Source organism: Rhinolophus sinicus, chromosome 1 (assembly GCF_057876585.1).
Source record: "Rhinolophus sinicus isolate RSI-liver-muscle chromosome 1, RSI-T2T, whole genome shotgun sequence".
NCBI classification, from domain to species: domain Eukaryota; kingdom Metazoa; phylum Chordata; class Mammalia; order Chiroptera; family Rhinolophidae; genus Rhinolophus; species Rhinolophus sinicus.
In genome coordinates, this window is record NC_142501.1 from 202589293 (window position 1) to 202603967 (window position 14675).

Genomic DNA, 14675 nt, shown 5'->3' on the forward strand with positions numbered 1-14675 from the left:
AGATTTCAGATTGGGTGCGAGCAGTATTATCTTCGTGATGACTCTCATATCCCCAGTGGTTCTTAACTCACTCTAGAAGTAACAGCTAACAACGTATCACATAGGCTTACGATGCGAAGGTCACTGTTCTGAGAGGTTTACGTAAGTCATCTCATTCATTCTTCAGAACAACCTCATGAGTAGGCACTACCCTGTTTCCCTGAAAATAAGACACAGCCCGAAAATAAGCCCCAGTTAAGATCATCAGCCAGATGGATGCAATTAGCACGTATGATGATGTTCCAGAAGAAGATGACATGACTGTATCTGAATAGATTGTTGTACATGAAAAAATAAGACATCCCCTGAAAATACGCCCTAGTGCGTCTTTTGGAGCAAAAATTAATAGAAGATCTGGTCTTATTTTCAGGGAAACACGGTACTGCTGTTTTGGAGGGAGGCACACAGCACCGAGAAAGTAGAGATATAATTTGAATTCATGTGGGTGACTCCAGAAAATATACTCTGAATCACTTCTCTCAAAGAGACACAGTCTAAACATTCCTAAACAGTAATTCAAAATAATACAATGCTGAAAAATTCCTTTTCAACAGTCTTTCTTTGGGGGAAATATAGTTTCATATAGCTTCTTTCTTAAATATCTAAAATAAAACACCAAGTTTTATTAAAAAAAAAAAAAAACTGGCTCTATGTTCAGCTCACTGTTTTAAATCTACTTAAAATACCTACAGTTGATAAAAAAATGAAAATGCATTTATTTTTCTCTGCATTCAGGTCATTTATCATTATTTCATGAAAATTATTATGAATGGTCTTAATATGTCTAAACTGATCATGAGTATAGGACATCACAGTATCATAAAAAAATACACAGCAGATAAGTGATGTGGTAACATGCAGAGAAAAACAGGATGACCATGTTTTTTTCCTTAAAACAATATTAATACACTTATGGTTCCAGTTCTTTTATTCACTCTTCCATCACCACTATGAAAAAATGGAAATGCAAACATTATGATAAAAAGTGAAACTGTTCCAAAATATTGAACCAAGGAAAAAAATTAAAATCAGAAATTCTTGGACAACGACCAGAAATAAAACCCTTAAACAAGAGAATTCTTTTTTTAAAAAAATCCAGAATTACTTTAAAGACTATTAAGATGCATAATGATTTCTAAACAGGGCTGGAGAAAAAGTAACCTAGCTTCTTCTAATGTCACAGAATACTTCTTTGCAGCTGGAAGATGACAGTGCCATAAAATCGCTGATGTAAATGAGCTAAAGAAGTTCAAAGCAGATAGTCCCAGAAGAGGAAAATAGCACACCATGAACTAAAGGTATTATTTCTCACAGGAGGATTTATAGGAACCAGCATAAATTAGCTCCATTAAGAATACAACGTGGGTCAGTTACCCACCATTCTGAGCAACAACACTCAACTATGCCCAAGGACAGAAAACACAGATTTAGTGATATCCAACTCTGTGTCATCACCAGCTCGATGGAATCTGCCCACAAGATCTCAGGGTTGATTGGGAATTCTCTGGATGGTAATTCATGGTTTCAGAAAGGTGTGTCATATGCGTCTCTGAGACACGTTTTCTTAGGGCAAAAATGAGGGACTTTCCGTGCCATGGGCTACTTCTGATTGTGACCTCGGTGCGGTGAATTATCTTTCTAGATCACATAAAATACCAATGGCCTCTGAAATACTGACACTTAACAACCTCAATTTGAAGGGCAACCTAAGCATTATTGACATGCATTGTTTCAAATTAGGATCTGACAGTTGCTGATCTGCCCACCTATACAGGTTGTGGTCTCTTATTGTTTCAACTTTCACTTCAGTTCAATCAAGGTTTGCCACCCTTGCCAAAATGTGAAGAGAAAACAACTTTACCAAAGCCAGTGAAAAATGTCTGCCTCACATTTACCTGTCATTGTAAATATAAGGTATTTTAGCAATGGGCCTGGTCTGTAACGAGTATTTGATAAACACTGCCTTAAAAAGTCTATTATTTATAATCTATGACTCATGCATAAATGCCTTTTTTCTCTGGTGAATTTCCACTTGTTTTCTAAAATGTTTTTATCCTAACATTTTTAAAACAAAGATTTGTAAGTTACACACTAGTAGGTGAATAAAATAAATTTTGTATTTTCGGCAGTGATAGCAATGATAATTTCACCTTTTATACTTCCTGATAGAGAGATCAAAACTTAGTAAGACTGTTGCTTCCACTTCACTCTCCTTATTTCTTGGTATTTCTCTATAGATTCAGAGAGATCATGAGAAATACTCTGAAACAAAAGGGGATTTTGTACTTTCTTCACATCCTTTCTATTGATTACATGATGAGAAAATCAGAATGAAAACGGTAGTAAACATGAATGTATAAAAGTCAAATTTATTATGTACACATTTTATCAGCTTAATAATATAAAATAATTCTTAAAGTGAGCTTTTGAAAAATAGGAACTGTTGAAATACATAAAGAAATACATAAATTTGTTAAGTGCCAATGATGTGGCAAGCACTTTGTGAAACTACACAAAGCATTATCTTACTTAACTCACATGCCACCAGCATGAGATATAATCATTAGCTCTGTCCCAATATGAAGCAATTTGCACACGATCTCACAGTGGATTTGAAAACCGAGGGTTTTCTGATGTTACCCTTAGGTAATGTTTCTGATTTTAAAAGGGAGGTTTGGATCTGATTAAAAAGCATAATCAACAGTGCAACCAGTGAGTATTTGGCATGGTCTATGGGTCACCAAGCGACAGCACACAAAATTATGAGGTGCCTAAGCAGAGGGGCGTCTAGCTTACCCACACCCTGTGCTCCTCTGCCAGAACCCAGAGCAGGAGCACCCAGCTGGAGCTTCAGAAACACCCACCTGCATCCAGAGTGGATGGATGCTGCAAAGAGGACAAATCAAATACATTTTTTTGTAAATGTTATCTTAAATCAATATTCCAACTGTATGAATACCAAATCAGCCCTATAGTTGCCAAACTTTCATTCTGACTGCATTTTCACCAATATTCCTTCTAGTCCAGCAGATAAAAATGGCTTTAAAAAAAAAAAAGATAAGAGCAATACACAATCTATGCAGGAAAGTCTCTCACTCCATGTAAAATTGTGAAATTCAGTCTAGAAGGCATAATTCAAGCAGAAAGGTATCCAACAGGAATGAAAGACAGAATTCAATGTAAAATATTTGACATTCGCTGCTTCCACAAATACATTGTAACAGTGCAAACTAAACTACCCATTTCAGGAGAGGTATAAAAGACACAGCATCCAGCAAACACTATCACAAAGGATGAGCCCAAAACAGATGTGGGAAAAATAAACAGCCTTGCGGCTTCAGAATTTATAAAACGGTCCACGAAGAGCAAACAGGCCTTCTCACCACCGTTCAACTTCAAGGCCCATAAAAAAGGTTGCATGAGAAACCCTCGCAGATGGAGTTACTGTTCTAAACTTCTAACAGTGCGGGTGCATTAAAGACTTATGAGGCCAGTCAGTAAACAGAATTTAAAATAGTTCAATATCGCTTGTCAACAGGCAAGAATAATTGACATTTAATCGATGTCACAGATGAAGTGATATATACTTGAACATTTTTATCTCATGCAGTGTACATACTCAGCCTCTGTTTACTACGTTTGATACGTTCTTTAAAGACCTTTCCCAAGAAAATCGCCGCACTAATTTTGAACTTGGGTGTACAGTTGCCAGAGAACAATTCTTTTGAGATGAGTTTGCATTCTTTTCCAAGGAAATGAGCATGTGAGTTTGCCCTTACTTTAAGCAAAGGAATGTGTTATGTGTTGCCTATAAACTTGTAGGATTAGTCAGAAGAGGGATTCTCTACATCCTTGCTGAGCAGGGGATAAGCGGCGCTTTCGTTCAGACCTGTTCCACAACATATTCTCTACTTGAACTCATGTGTTAACGACCTACAACCAAACTTCCAGGGTCTCAGCCTCCCACTGGCTGCCACTCGCTTAGGATAGCATCCCCGCATAGGAGAGCCCCTTCAGCACCACCTTACAAAATAACAAACGCACCTTTTACATATCCTCTCATGACAGTGTAGTGCTTAGTCAAATTTAGTCTCCCCTTTAAAGGGATTCAGGCTTTTGCAAATTAAAATGGGTGTTTTTATTATCATCTTGGTAGAAACTTTAAAATAGCTAAATGAACAGGATTCCGTACATGGCTTCATGCTTTTAATAATATTTTCAGGACTCACTGTTCAAGTAACAATAGATATAAAATGACAAAGTTAGGAGGAAAATTGCAATTTCAATTCCAAAGAGACTCAAACTGGGTGAGTTTAAAACCAAATCTGTTGTAAAAGCACACCTTTACACATTATTAGTAAGAAGAGAAAAACAGCCCAAGCCCTTGTCTTTTTCACTTCTGCGATTTCCTGATTGTAAGGGTATAAAATGACTATAAAGTTAATGAAAAGCCTAATATCCAAGGTAGTCTGTGGTAGGTTATTGGTTCTCATTAACATAATCGAGGCATATAAGCATTTAATTTTGCATCTAAGCATTTCATTGCATTTAGGACAAAATGTCCTAAATTTTTTTTTAACCACGCTAAGAAAATTTCAAAAACTTTCTCATGCTCTTGCATTTGTGTTGTCAAGGAACTTGCAGAAGCAGATGATTTTCTCTAGTGAAACACTGAGGTGGCCTGGGTCTCCTCAGAAGGCCATAAAATAGAAGAACTTTAATGACTGCAGCATAATCCTATAGGCAGACAACAGAACTTTACACCAACACACAAGAGTCATGGGTCCCAACATGATTTTTTTTTTTTAACTCTCTAAGACATTATGCACCAGCCAAGAAATATCTTGAATTAACAATTTTGCATGGAGACTTTATTGCAGATATATACAGGTATCTTCTGTGAAGTATAAAAAACAAGTATATTTCCTAAATATTTCAGGTCTTTACTGTGGCTTATTTGTAGTTTGTTTTCCTTAATTAATTTCCATTGAATTAATTAGTCACGTAAGTACATTAGATTTTGTTTGAACATTTTGAGTAAACGATCTGAGATCTGCTGCTACCATCTACATGAGGCACCTTCTCAAGGCTTCATTTTCATCTCAGATAAGGAGGTAGTACTTACAGCACAGAGCACCCAGGGAAATCTGTCACTGCACATATTAACTCAGGGAGAACAGTAAGAAACTGTCAAAACAGGAAGTAATGTGTGCTCATGGTGTGTAAGCATGACTAAAACTTACTGTTTTTACAATGACATAAGCATATTCTGATGATGATCGTAACATCTCAAACTGTTTTCTATACAATAGAAAGAAAGGAGTAAGGGGAGGGGAAGAGAGACAGGAAAGGGAGGAATGGAGATAGGGAGAGAAGATTTTAATATCCATCTACTTGGCATTTTCACTGATAACCTGCATTTCATCAATTCTTTGAGGTGAAAACACATCGTTCCCTTGTAGCTATAATGCTTTACCTTACAAATACTGACCTCATTCTATGCTAAAACGGAATTCAATTTAACAACATGACACTGCTTCTTACAGATTCAAAGTTGCATTTCTAAAAAGGCACTTATCTTCTGTTTTCAGATTTGTCTTCTCTCTCTAGATCAAGTTAAAACTATCACCATGAAATAAAAAGAAAAAACTTAGAATTTTGAAATATTCACAATTTATCATTTGGACTCGTTTTGTTATTTTAAAATGAAAACAAAAACAACTTAGAACCATACATTGCACGCAAATAAAATTAATGTTTTTATTTTGTTTTGCTCTTCTCACAAAGAATGAAAATTAAATTATAAATACTGTATGAATGGCGTTTACAACATAAACCTGCATTTATACACCTTTCCATAATGTAGAGTTTTAATTAAAAAATTCACATCTACATCTAAATTGCTAAAAACCATGTAAGCTCAAACAACATGTAATTAGTTAAAAGTTAATTCACTGATTATTTCCTTTCTCTTACATTGTCTCTTGGCAGCTTCTTGAAAAAAATAAGGCAATTTTTGTGATGTTAATGACACCACCAACTAAAGTAAGGATATATACCACAGGCCACAGAAATTTGATTATGGAACTTTCTTAGTAGCTTTTTTTTATTTTTATTTTTTAAAATAAAATACTGAACAAAATTTAAAATAGTTTGTTTCACATAACTTGAATGCATTCACAAAGCAAACTGCCTTAACATTTAATGTATTTCAAAAAATAAATATTTGAAAAGTGTATCTACAATGTTCCTAAGAAATAGTTTTGAATTCCTGAGTCTCAAGGAGATGAATTGGCTGTCAGATAACAATGTGCTTCCATCAGATGGACTTGGCAGTTGTAAACAAAAGGAATTTTCTCAGCTTTTCCTCACAAATATGAAATATTTGCTCTCAGCCAACAGCTGGGGTGATTTAAAGAAGTCCTGCATATATATTAGTTTTCATTCAAAATTACAAACCCACTCTACAACATCTGACTGCATCTTAGTAGAACAGAAAACTGTTCAGAGATGAAGTGACATTCCCAGGGGAAGTCAAAGTCAAAACCTAGTACCTACTTCAACTCTAATCAAATTTCAGATCATAAGGCATCTGGTTAATAATTTTTAGGAAAAGTTAATTTATTCAAGATGAAAGTTCACGTGACACTCCAGAGTGGCTTAAGAAAAATAATGAGAAAGTTTGTTTTGTTCTAGTGTTTCTGACAACATTTAAAACTATAACATAACCAAAATAGAGACTGCATGAGAAACCATTAAGTTTCCTTCAATATTTTGGAACACTGTACGTTAAATAAGTTGTTTAAGAATCAAAACACGTATGTTTCCATGTAGTGACTAGTTCAGTCAAGCTATTAATGAAAAAACTGGGAATGTTTAAATGACAGTTTTAAATGATGTATTCATCTTACCAAACATTAAAATTATATTGCTACTTCTTTTTAAATAGATAAATTAAAAATACCTTTGCAAGGAACTCACTAGGAATTAGCTATTCATGAAAGCCTATGAAGCCTATCAAAAAATACATATTTTCAGAGGATTTTTATATATTAAGAGCTGGGTTATGAACTTATGAACTTTGTTGTGAATTTAAACAAATGTTTACCTTTTGTTATTCCTACTCCCCAAAATTAGCTCAAAGAAGTGTTTTTAAATTTATTTTGAATTCCACAATAAAATTCCCTCTATTGTAAGATTTATCATGGACAAAATTTTATAGTAAAATAAATTAGACATCTCTATATAAACCTGAAGTGGTAAAAATGTACCTTATATATTTACAAATATTTTAGAAGCTGACAAGCATTTTTCTACTTTGAGACACAGAATTAACTTTTGCCACTGGGCCCAGTGAATGTATGTTCTATGCCTAAAATAAACTTCATATTTCATTATTTTAAATAAATGTTTTATTTTCACCCAAAGTGCCTATTAAAGTAAGCATGGCAACTTATTAAAATAATCATTGCTACTTTTAATAGAGCTGTATTTGCCCTTAAAATGCAAACCTACTAAACTTGAATTATCAAGACATGAGACATGGAATCCATACATCAAATTACAAAGTAATTTATCCTCATTATTACAGAAGTTTTATCTTTGGTAGATATACACTGTAGAAAAAAATAATAATGTACTTCAAGTAATATATACCAATCCTAAATAGTTTGTGTGTGAATGAAATAAAGATATATTTTAAAGTCTGAAGTCCACATTGATCTTCTTGGGGAAAAAAGAGAATCCACGTTACAATGGCCACTCTGTGATAACATAATTGTTACTTCCATTTCTACTAATCTTTATTTTTCCAGCAGAAATATGTAGAAAGCTACTATAAAATAAGGAAATAAAATTGTGAATAGCAGTCCTTAACAATATTCACCATAAGTGTTAAATACACAAATCTTTATCACTAAAAATTTAAAATATTTCTTTAAATATCATTAATGACACACAAAGCAACAGCATGGAAATGGAAAAACTATTAGCAAAACTTTTCCATCATGCATCATAAATGCAAATAAAATTATACCTTTCTTCCTACATAAGTAAATAAAACAAACTAGATGAACAGTAAGAAAGCCATGTGCATCTCTAAGTAGCAATGCAATGGTTATCAAGGAAGTCAATGTCTCAGGAAAGAAAGTCTGTATTTTTTAGCTTTATTTCAAGTTAGTATTATTTATGCAAAAATTCGACAATGTCTATTTTAAAATTAGTCTGAAAACCACTTATTCAACCTCTCGTTTCTGTACACTTTCAAAGACTAAGACATGGAATTGAAGACATGGTCCTTGAAATTCAAGTATTTTTAAAAATACAGTTATGTCGTCATAAGTTTGGAATTGAAAATACTTACAGTCTCTCCAGTTCTTTAAGATCCTGGAATGCTCCTCTTTCAATGGTGCTAATCTTATTCTCCATAAGCTGACTAAAATGCAAAGTATAACAGGAGTCTTAATGTTACCACTCACCATCTGAATAAGTTTCAATTTAGCAACTGAAAAGTTGTAACCTCTTTCCCTTTATAAAATTTAAAATTGCTCTGGTTTGAGATTCAGCATCAAATTTAATGAGGATATAATTGAGAGAAGTCAGGGAGGGGAATATTAATAGCAACCACATCACAGAAGTTTCATAAAAAATCCTAACGCAGTTGCTCATGAAATTTACTAGGCAAAACTTTGAACCTTAAACTATAGTATATTCTGAAGAACCATGTATGGCAGTGCAACTTTGATGGCTGTGTTTTGGTAAACTGATTTTCAAGGGAGTCCTTATCTAAGAGAAACAATGTACAGTAATGCATCGTATACATACTTCAATTCACTTATGGATATACATCAGAAATTGGAGGAATTCATAATGGTCAAAATGTGTCTTTTAAAAGATGAACACTGAACACACAAATGATCAAAAGTATATATATGTCCACTGTGATGTAAACATTTACAAACCTGTGGGTAAAAGCCATTTTACATTACGTTGAATCTCAAGTGATGGTTTACTCATAAGTAACTAAACCCACTATCTAAAGAAGAAATCATATTGCAACAATTTTATAAAAGTTACAAAAATATAAAATACAGGAAACAATTCAAAGCATGACCAGTGTACTGTTATAGAGAAACATCTCCTGACCAAAACTCTGCAAAACGCTGCATTGCTTGATTTTAATTTTAGAAACGATATGTAAGTTTTGTTTGCTAGAAAAGGCTGAACATTTCTATCTTAGCAATAATAAAATGCAGAGCCACTTAAATTACTTCTAGTTAATCTCAAACCCTAAAAGTCTATCAAATGTCTCACATTACTTATTCATATTGTGAAAGCAATTCTGTTACATTTTTATACGCATAAGGCACTTAGAGTATGGTCTAGCAAACATTTGAGACCATTTCTATAATATTGTTTCTATGGCCTCCATCCAACATTAAAATAAAAGCCTACATTTTTATTAAAAGTTGTAGTACAGTGATCAACAAAAAAAGAAAGGAAACCAAGACCTTTTAAATTTTTATGTTTCTGTCATTGGGGCAGTTTTTGAAACTGAGACCAGTAATGATTCAAAATATGCAACCTTAAACAAAAGAAAAGTTTTCAAAACACATCAGAAGAACATACTTACAGAACTCTTAGGTGTCTAAGACCAGCAAAATCCGTTTTTGTAATCCGGGTGATGTTATTTCCGTTCAAATCCCTAAGAGAGAAAACAAGTAAGAAAACGAAAGTTCCATTTTATTTCTATCAATATGTGGTTAAACAAAGAAAAATATAAACTAAATAAAAACTTGAAGATTAAAGATTAGTTCCAATTACTAAAGTAGCTTACCAAGAAAAAGAGAGAGACGGAAGTAAACTTCGAAAGAAATTTTTTAAAATGCTTCTTAACAAGTTTACAGAGCCCATGCTTGCTGGCATGTGACAAGAAAATGAAGTGATTCTGTTATCAGGAAAAGTTCTCTTTGGTATATGGGAGTGCTTTCAACTTTTGTTTTTATAAGGATGTGTATATTAATTTAACAGGTATTCTGCTAGTTACTGTTATTGTTAGGCACATGCCCAAAAGTTCTTTTCAGAAAGTTAATGAACAATATTCTAATACTATCCAGGAAAAAATTTTAAAAATTCAGAACCCTATCCTTAGGTGGCATGGTGGCTAAACTTCCTACGCAGTGAAAAAGGTTAGAGTGCCATCAAAAGAACTGTACTTCAAAGACTTGCATATATAGGCATTTACCTTCCAACAATTCTAGGTTTGTATGAAAACTAAACTCTTCATTTGCAGCTCCCCGCTGTGACTGTAAAGTGAAAACTACTAGCGGGGGCAATAATGGAAATAGTATTCAGGCCCTGACATTTTTACTCAGATTTCAGCACCATGTTTCCTTCAAGAGTCACAGTCCCTGTTCTGGCATCTTAGGTCAAGATCTAAACTTTCCCTGGTTCCAATCATTTCAAGTAGAACCAGGCCGTGCTATGGTTTGAATGTGCTCCTTCACGGAAGTACGTTTTCTCTTACCTTGACTTTAAAAACATGATGTTTGAAATCTGTATTTTCATGTGTTTAAAATTGTGTCAATGATAGAATTTTATAAGCCAGCACTTAGTAAACTGTATTCTGAAAACTGTAGATCCCGCATAGGAAATCTCTTTCAAGGAACTGAAAACTCAATTGCTATTTTGACCCTTTTTGTTGGGTAAGGCATGTTAGTGCTTAAACTTGAAAGTGTTCTGAATGGCATGAAATGACAAATGCTGAACCAGAATTCTGCACTGCTTTCTCCCCAACCCACTTTCCATGCTGAGCACACAGTACCATCAAGTTGTTCCTACAATTGTTTGGGTCTTCCACGGGCTATTTGATATAACATGAATCCCTGCCCCCCTCCCCCCACCCCAGACAAACGTGGTGGGTCACATTTTGACAAGACCCCCTTGGTAGGGCCCCAACTTGCCCACAACAGAGGGCCTGGGGAAGGAGTGAGGCTGGGGGTGGAGGAGCCATTGGCAAAGGAAGAAAAAACTCATTTCTGGCCTTTAGATGGAGGGCGAGGGAAATGAGTTAGATAAGTATGACTGAGGCGCTACGTGCCGTGCGGGTGCAGACGTGAGGGTCAGAGAAGGTCCTCTCCTCCGCGCCCAACCGTCACAACCAGCTGCGTAGAGCCGGGGAGCCGAGTCAGGAGCGCTCGCCCCCACCACCCTGGTCCGGCACCCGCTGCATCCACCGGACCCACGCGCATAGGCAAGTGGAGCGTGCCCAGGGCGCACAGGCAGCTTTGGGCGGCGGCCTCGGCGATCACAAAGAGAATGGCCTCCATGCTCCACTTCCCTGAACTCGGGAAGTGCCCCACCAGGAGCGCGTGGGCCGTCAACCCCAGCTCCGCGATTACTTCTTCATTAGACACTCGCAGAGACTGGGAGGCGGGGAGGTCTACGGTCAGCGGAGCGCGAAGAAGGGAAGGAAAGACAGCTGCTGCCACGTGAAGGGGCGCAGAAATTGCCAGAAATGTGGACGGGAGCACTGGGGCTCCGCAGGAAGGGCGGGAGGGGGGCAACCTAGGGCCACATGAGGTCGCCACTCAGCTGGGTCCGGTTGGAGAGAAAGCCCCCTAACTTCGCCCAGAAGATGGGACGTGGTCCTCCTCTGCAGTCTCCTGCTTGGACGGGTCCCTTGGGGCCCAGCGCCGCCTCCTCATCCCCGGGGAAGTGGGGGTCGGGAAAAAGTCGCGGAGTGGGGCTGCAGGCGGCCACCGCGGAGGTGACGCCGTTCTGGGGGATCCTTCCCTCTCCGGCCCGTGAGAAGCACCCCCGGGGGGGACCCAGGCGCCCCAGACTCTTTCTCCCTTCCCTCCACCCCCAAGAGGACGACACAAAGCCTGGGAGCAGAGGTTTCTCGCTTTTGAGTACCCCCGTCAGTCCCCCGCGCCAACCAGCAACGACAAGAGGGGAGACTCAGCCCTGAAATTGACCCGCGAGTCGTGGCAACCGCGGGGTGACACCGTTTATAGAGTCTGGGAACAAAGTCGCGTCTCCCTTGCCCCGGGTATCCACGAATACTTGTCCCCCATCTTCCCGCCTCCCCAGCCCGAGAGACTAGACCGCACTGTGCTGCGGGTGGCACAAGAGAAGGCACGGACCAAGCGCAGCTGCCAGCGGGCCCGCCCCTCTTCGGGCAATGGCCCCTCCTTGGGCAGCGCCCTCCCGTCCTTCACCCTCCCAGGGACTCCAACCCCAGGATGCGCGTGCAGCAGAGCTAGTGAAGACTACCCCAGGCACAGGAAGCTGTGCCGCTCCGGCCCTCTAGTCTCCACGCGCGGGGTGCGTGACCCGTTGGAGGGGGGAAGGCCCATACTCACAGTCTCTCGGTGTTGCGGGGGATATTCCTGGGCACGCTGCGCAGCGCCAGCCCATGACAGTCCACTGTGCTGCCGGAGCAGGAGCACTGCGCCGGGCACGCCTGCGGAGCCACCTCGTTCAGGATCGCCAGCACTAACCCCAGAGAAAGGGGCAGCGTCTGCCAGCCCACGCCGCGCATCTTCCCCCGCCGCCTCCTCACTCGCCGGTGCCAGGGGGGTTCTTTTTAGCTTGCTGCTCTGCGCGAACCGCGCTGTGTCTGAGGCCCAGTGTCTGGTGCAGGGCTAACAACCCAGAGTGTCTGGGTAAATGTACATAAAATGATATGGAAGTAACAGTTATGATATTCAACGCAGAAGAGTTGACACAGGTTCACGACTCCCAATTCCCCACCACCCTCCTCCAGCAGGGCGGACACTCCTTGGGCAACTTTATGTCCTGAAGATCAATCGACCTGGCCAAAGCTACAAAGAGACCCCAGAGCAGCGGGAAGGAGATCACGCGTCGCTTAAATCAACTTGGCGGTAAAAGACCTGGGATTCCCAATAGCCGCGAAGATGCAGGAGCCAGTTGCACCGGGAAGGGGGCTGCTCGAATTCCACGGATCCCCTCTGCAAATCCGATTCCAGCGGGGAGAGTACGAGGCAGAAAGGTGGAGGGACTCAATAGGAATGGCAGCCTTGATCAAAGTAGGCTAGAAGGCGCAGGAGCCCCGCGGGCCAGGAGCCGAGCGCGCCGGGCGACTGGGCATGGCGCGCGCGGGCGCACAGGCGGGTGCGCAGCCCCGGGGGCGCGGGGAGGCGCTGCGCAGCGCCCAGTGCGGCTCACTCACGCGGCTTCCCTCCGGCCTGAGGCTCTTCCGCAGCCCGGGCCGGTCCTCGCCGTCTCCCGACAGACGAGGGCAGTTTGCAGACACACATGCACTTCACTGAAGGCTGTCTCCGCAATCCCACCTCCCGCCCGGCGTCCTTGGTGACGCTCCGAACCCGGGCCTTCCCCGAGGTCACGCAGAAAAGACAAAAGGGCAATGCGCCGCCCCAGCCGGCAGGAATATCCACTAGTCACGACCCTGGCAGAGGAAATCCAAGAGTCAAGTTAAGGATGAGAGCGCCTGATAGGACCGAGGTGGCTGACGGAGTGGAAAGGCCAAGGTGGAGGTGTCCGCGCTCTGGGTCCTGCCGGGATGTCCAGGGGGGTGGAGAGGTGGCAGCTGGGCTAGTGGGATCTGTTACTCCGAGGTGAGCCAAGGAGACAGCGAATGGCAGTCCCGTGTGCGCGCGGGTGTCAGCCCCTCTCGTCTCCCGGAAACAGCGCAGCTCCGCAGCAGACACCTGATGGCAAAGGTGGAAGAAATGCGAGCAGGCTCCTGGGCGGGCGCGGACCCTCGGCCGCCCCTCGACAGCGGCCCACAGAGGGGACTCCTCCTCAAAGTGCAGGAACTTTTCCCAGGCTTTGAATCCCGTCCGCCACGGCCACGGTGGGAGTCCTTCCGCCGACGTAGCGATGCCGCCCGGCTCCTGGCGCTGCACCTGACTCCGCGGCCGAAGTCCCGCGCAGCCGGTCTCTTTCCAGCCCCTTCCTCTCTGCCGGCTGCTTTCCGCTACCCCTTCTCCCGGGAGGGAAACGGAGGAGAGGGAAGGAGGCGAAGGGGAGCGAGGACTCGGTGGCTCTGCAGACTCCCGAGCTCCTGGCAAGTGTCTAAACAATAGGACAGACGCAGCAGCCTCAGTCTGCTCGGCTGCGGGAAGGTGGGCTGTTGTTGTTAACTGGAGTTGTTCACTTGGGCTGCCTGGCGCTGAGCGCAGCCAAACAAAAACCCGACCCGCGCCTCTGGAGCCGGCTGCGGGCCCCCGGACGCTACCCTTTCTGCTCAGCACTCCCGCGGCGCCGGGAAAGCTCGGCAGCTCCCGCCAGCGCCCGAGAGCCACGGCGCTCCCATCACTCGCCGCTGCCGCCGCCGCCTTTTTTTAACCACTGTCTGCGGCAGTCACCGCCGCCACCTCCGCCGCCTCCTCCACCAGCCTCCGCCGGCCGCACGCTCCCCAAATAAATAACCCCAAGTCAGAAGTTAAACCGGCGCCGGCTTTATATACTCAGCGGAGCCCCCACCCCTAGGCCCCGCCCCGCCCCGCCTGGCGCCGCCCACTGGCTGCGCGCTGGGAGCCCGCACCTCGCGGGGGAGAGGTGAGGCCGGGGCTGCCCGCGCCAGGCGGAGGCGGCCGCGGGCGGCGCGTTCTCGCTCTCCCCGGCTCCCACCCTCGTTCCCATGCCCC

At 41.9% G+C, this 14675-nt stretch overlaps 1 protein-coding gene across 3 annotated transcripts in view; it reads right to left on the reverse strand.

Annotated features, from left to right (window-relative positions):
* Positions 1 to 13331, reverse strand: part of SLIT2 (slit guidance ligand 2) — a 331024-nt gene extending 317693 nt beyond the window's left edge. For 2 of the 3 annotated variants that reach the window (XM_019743903.3, XM_019743900.3), the window contains exons 1-3: positions 12405 to 13331; positions 9671 to 9742; positions 8402 to 8473 (exon numbers count right to left, since the gene is read on the reverse strand). In XM_019743903.3, coding sequence (XP_019599462.1) covers positions 8402 to 8473; positions 9671 to 9742; positions 12405 to 12583 — 323 coding nt within the window. In that variant the 5' untranslated portion in view covers positions 12584 to 13331. The remainder of the gene's footprint in view (positions 1 to 8401; positions 8474 to 9670; positions 9743 to 12404) is intronic. The other variant, XM_074321782.2, reaches the window with a different exon arrangement.
* Positions 13332 to 14675: the final 1344 nt, after the last annotated feature.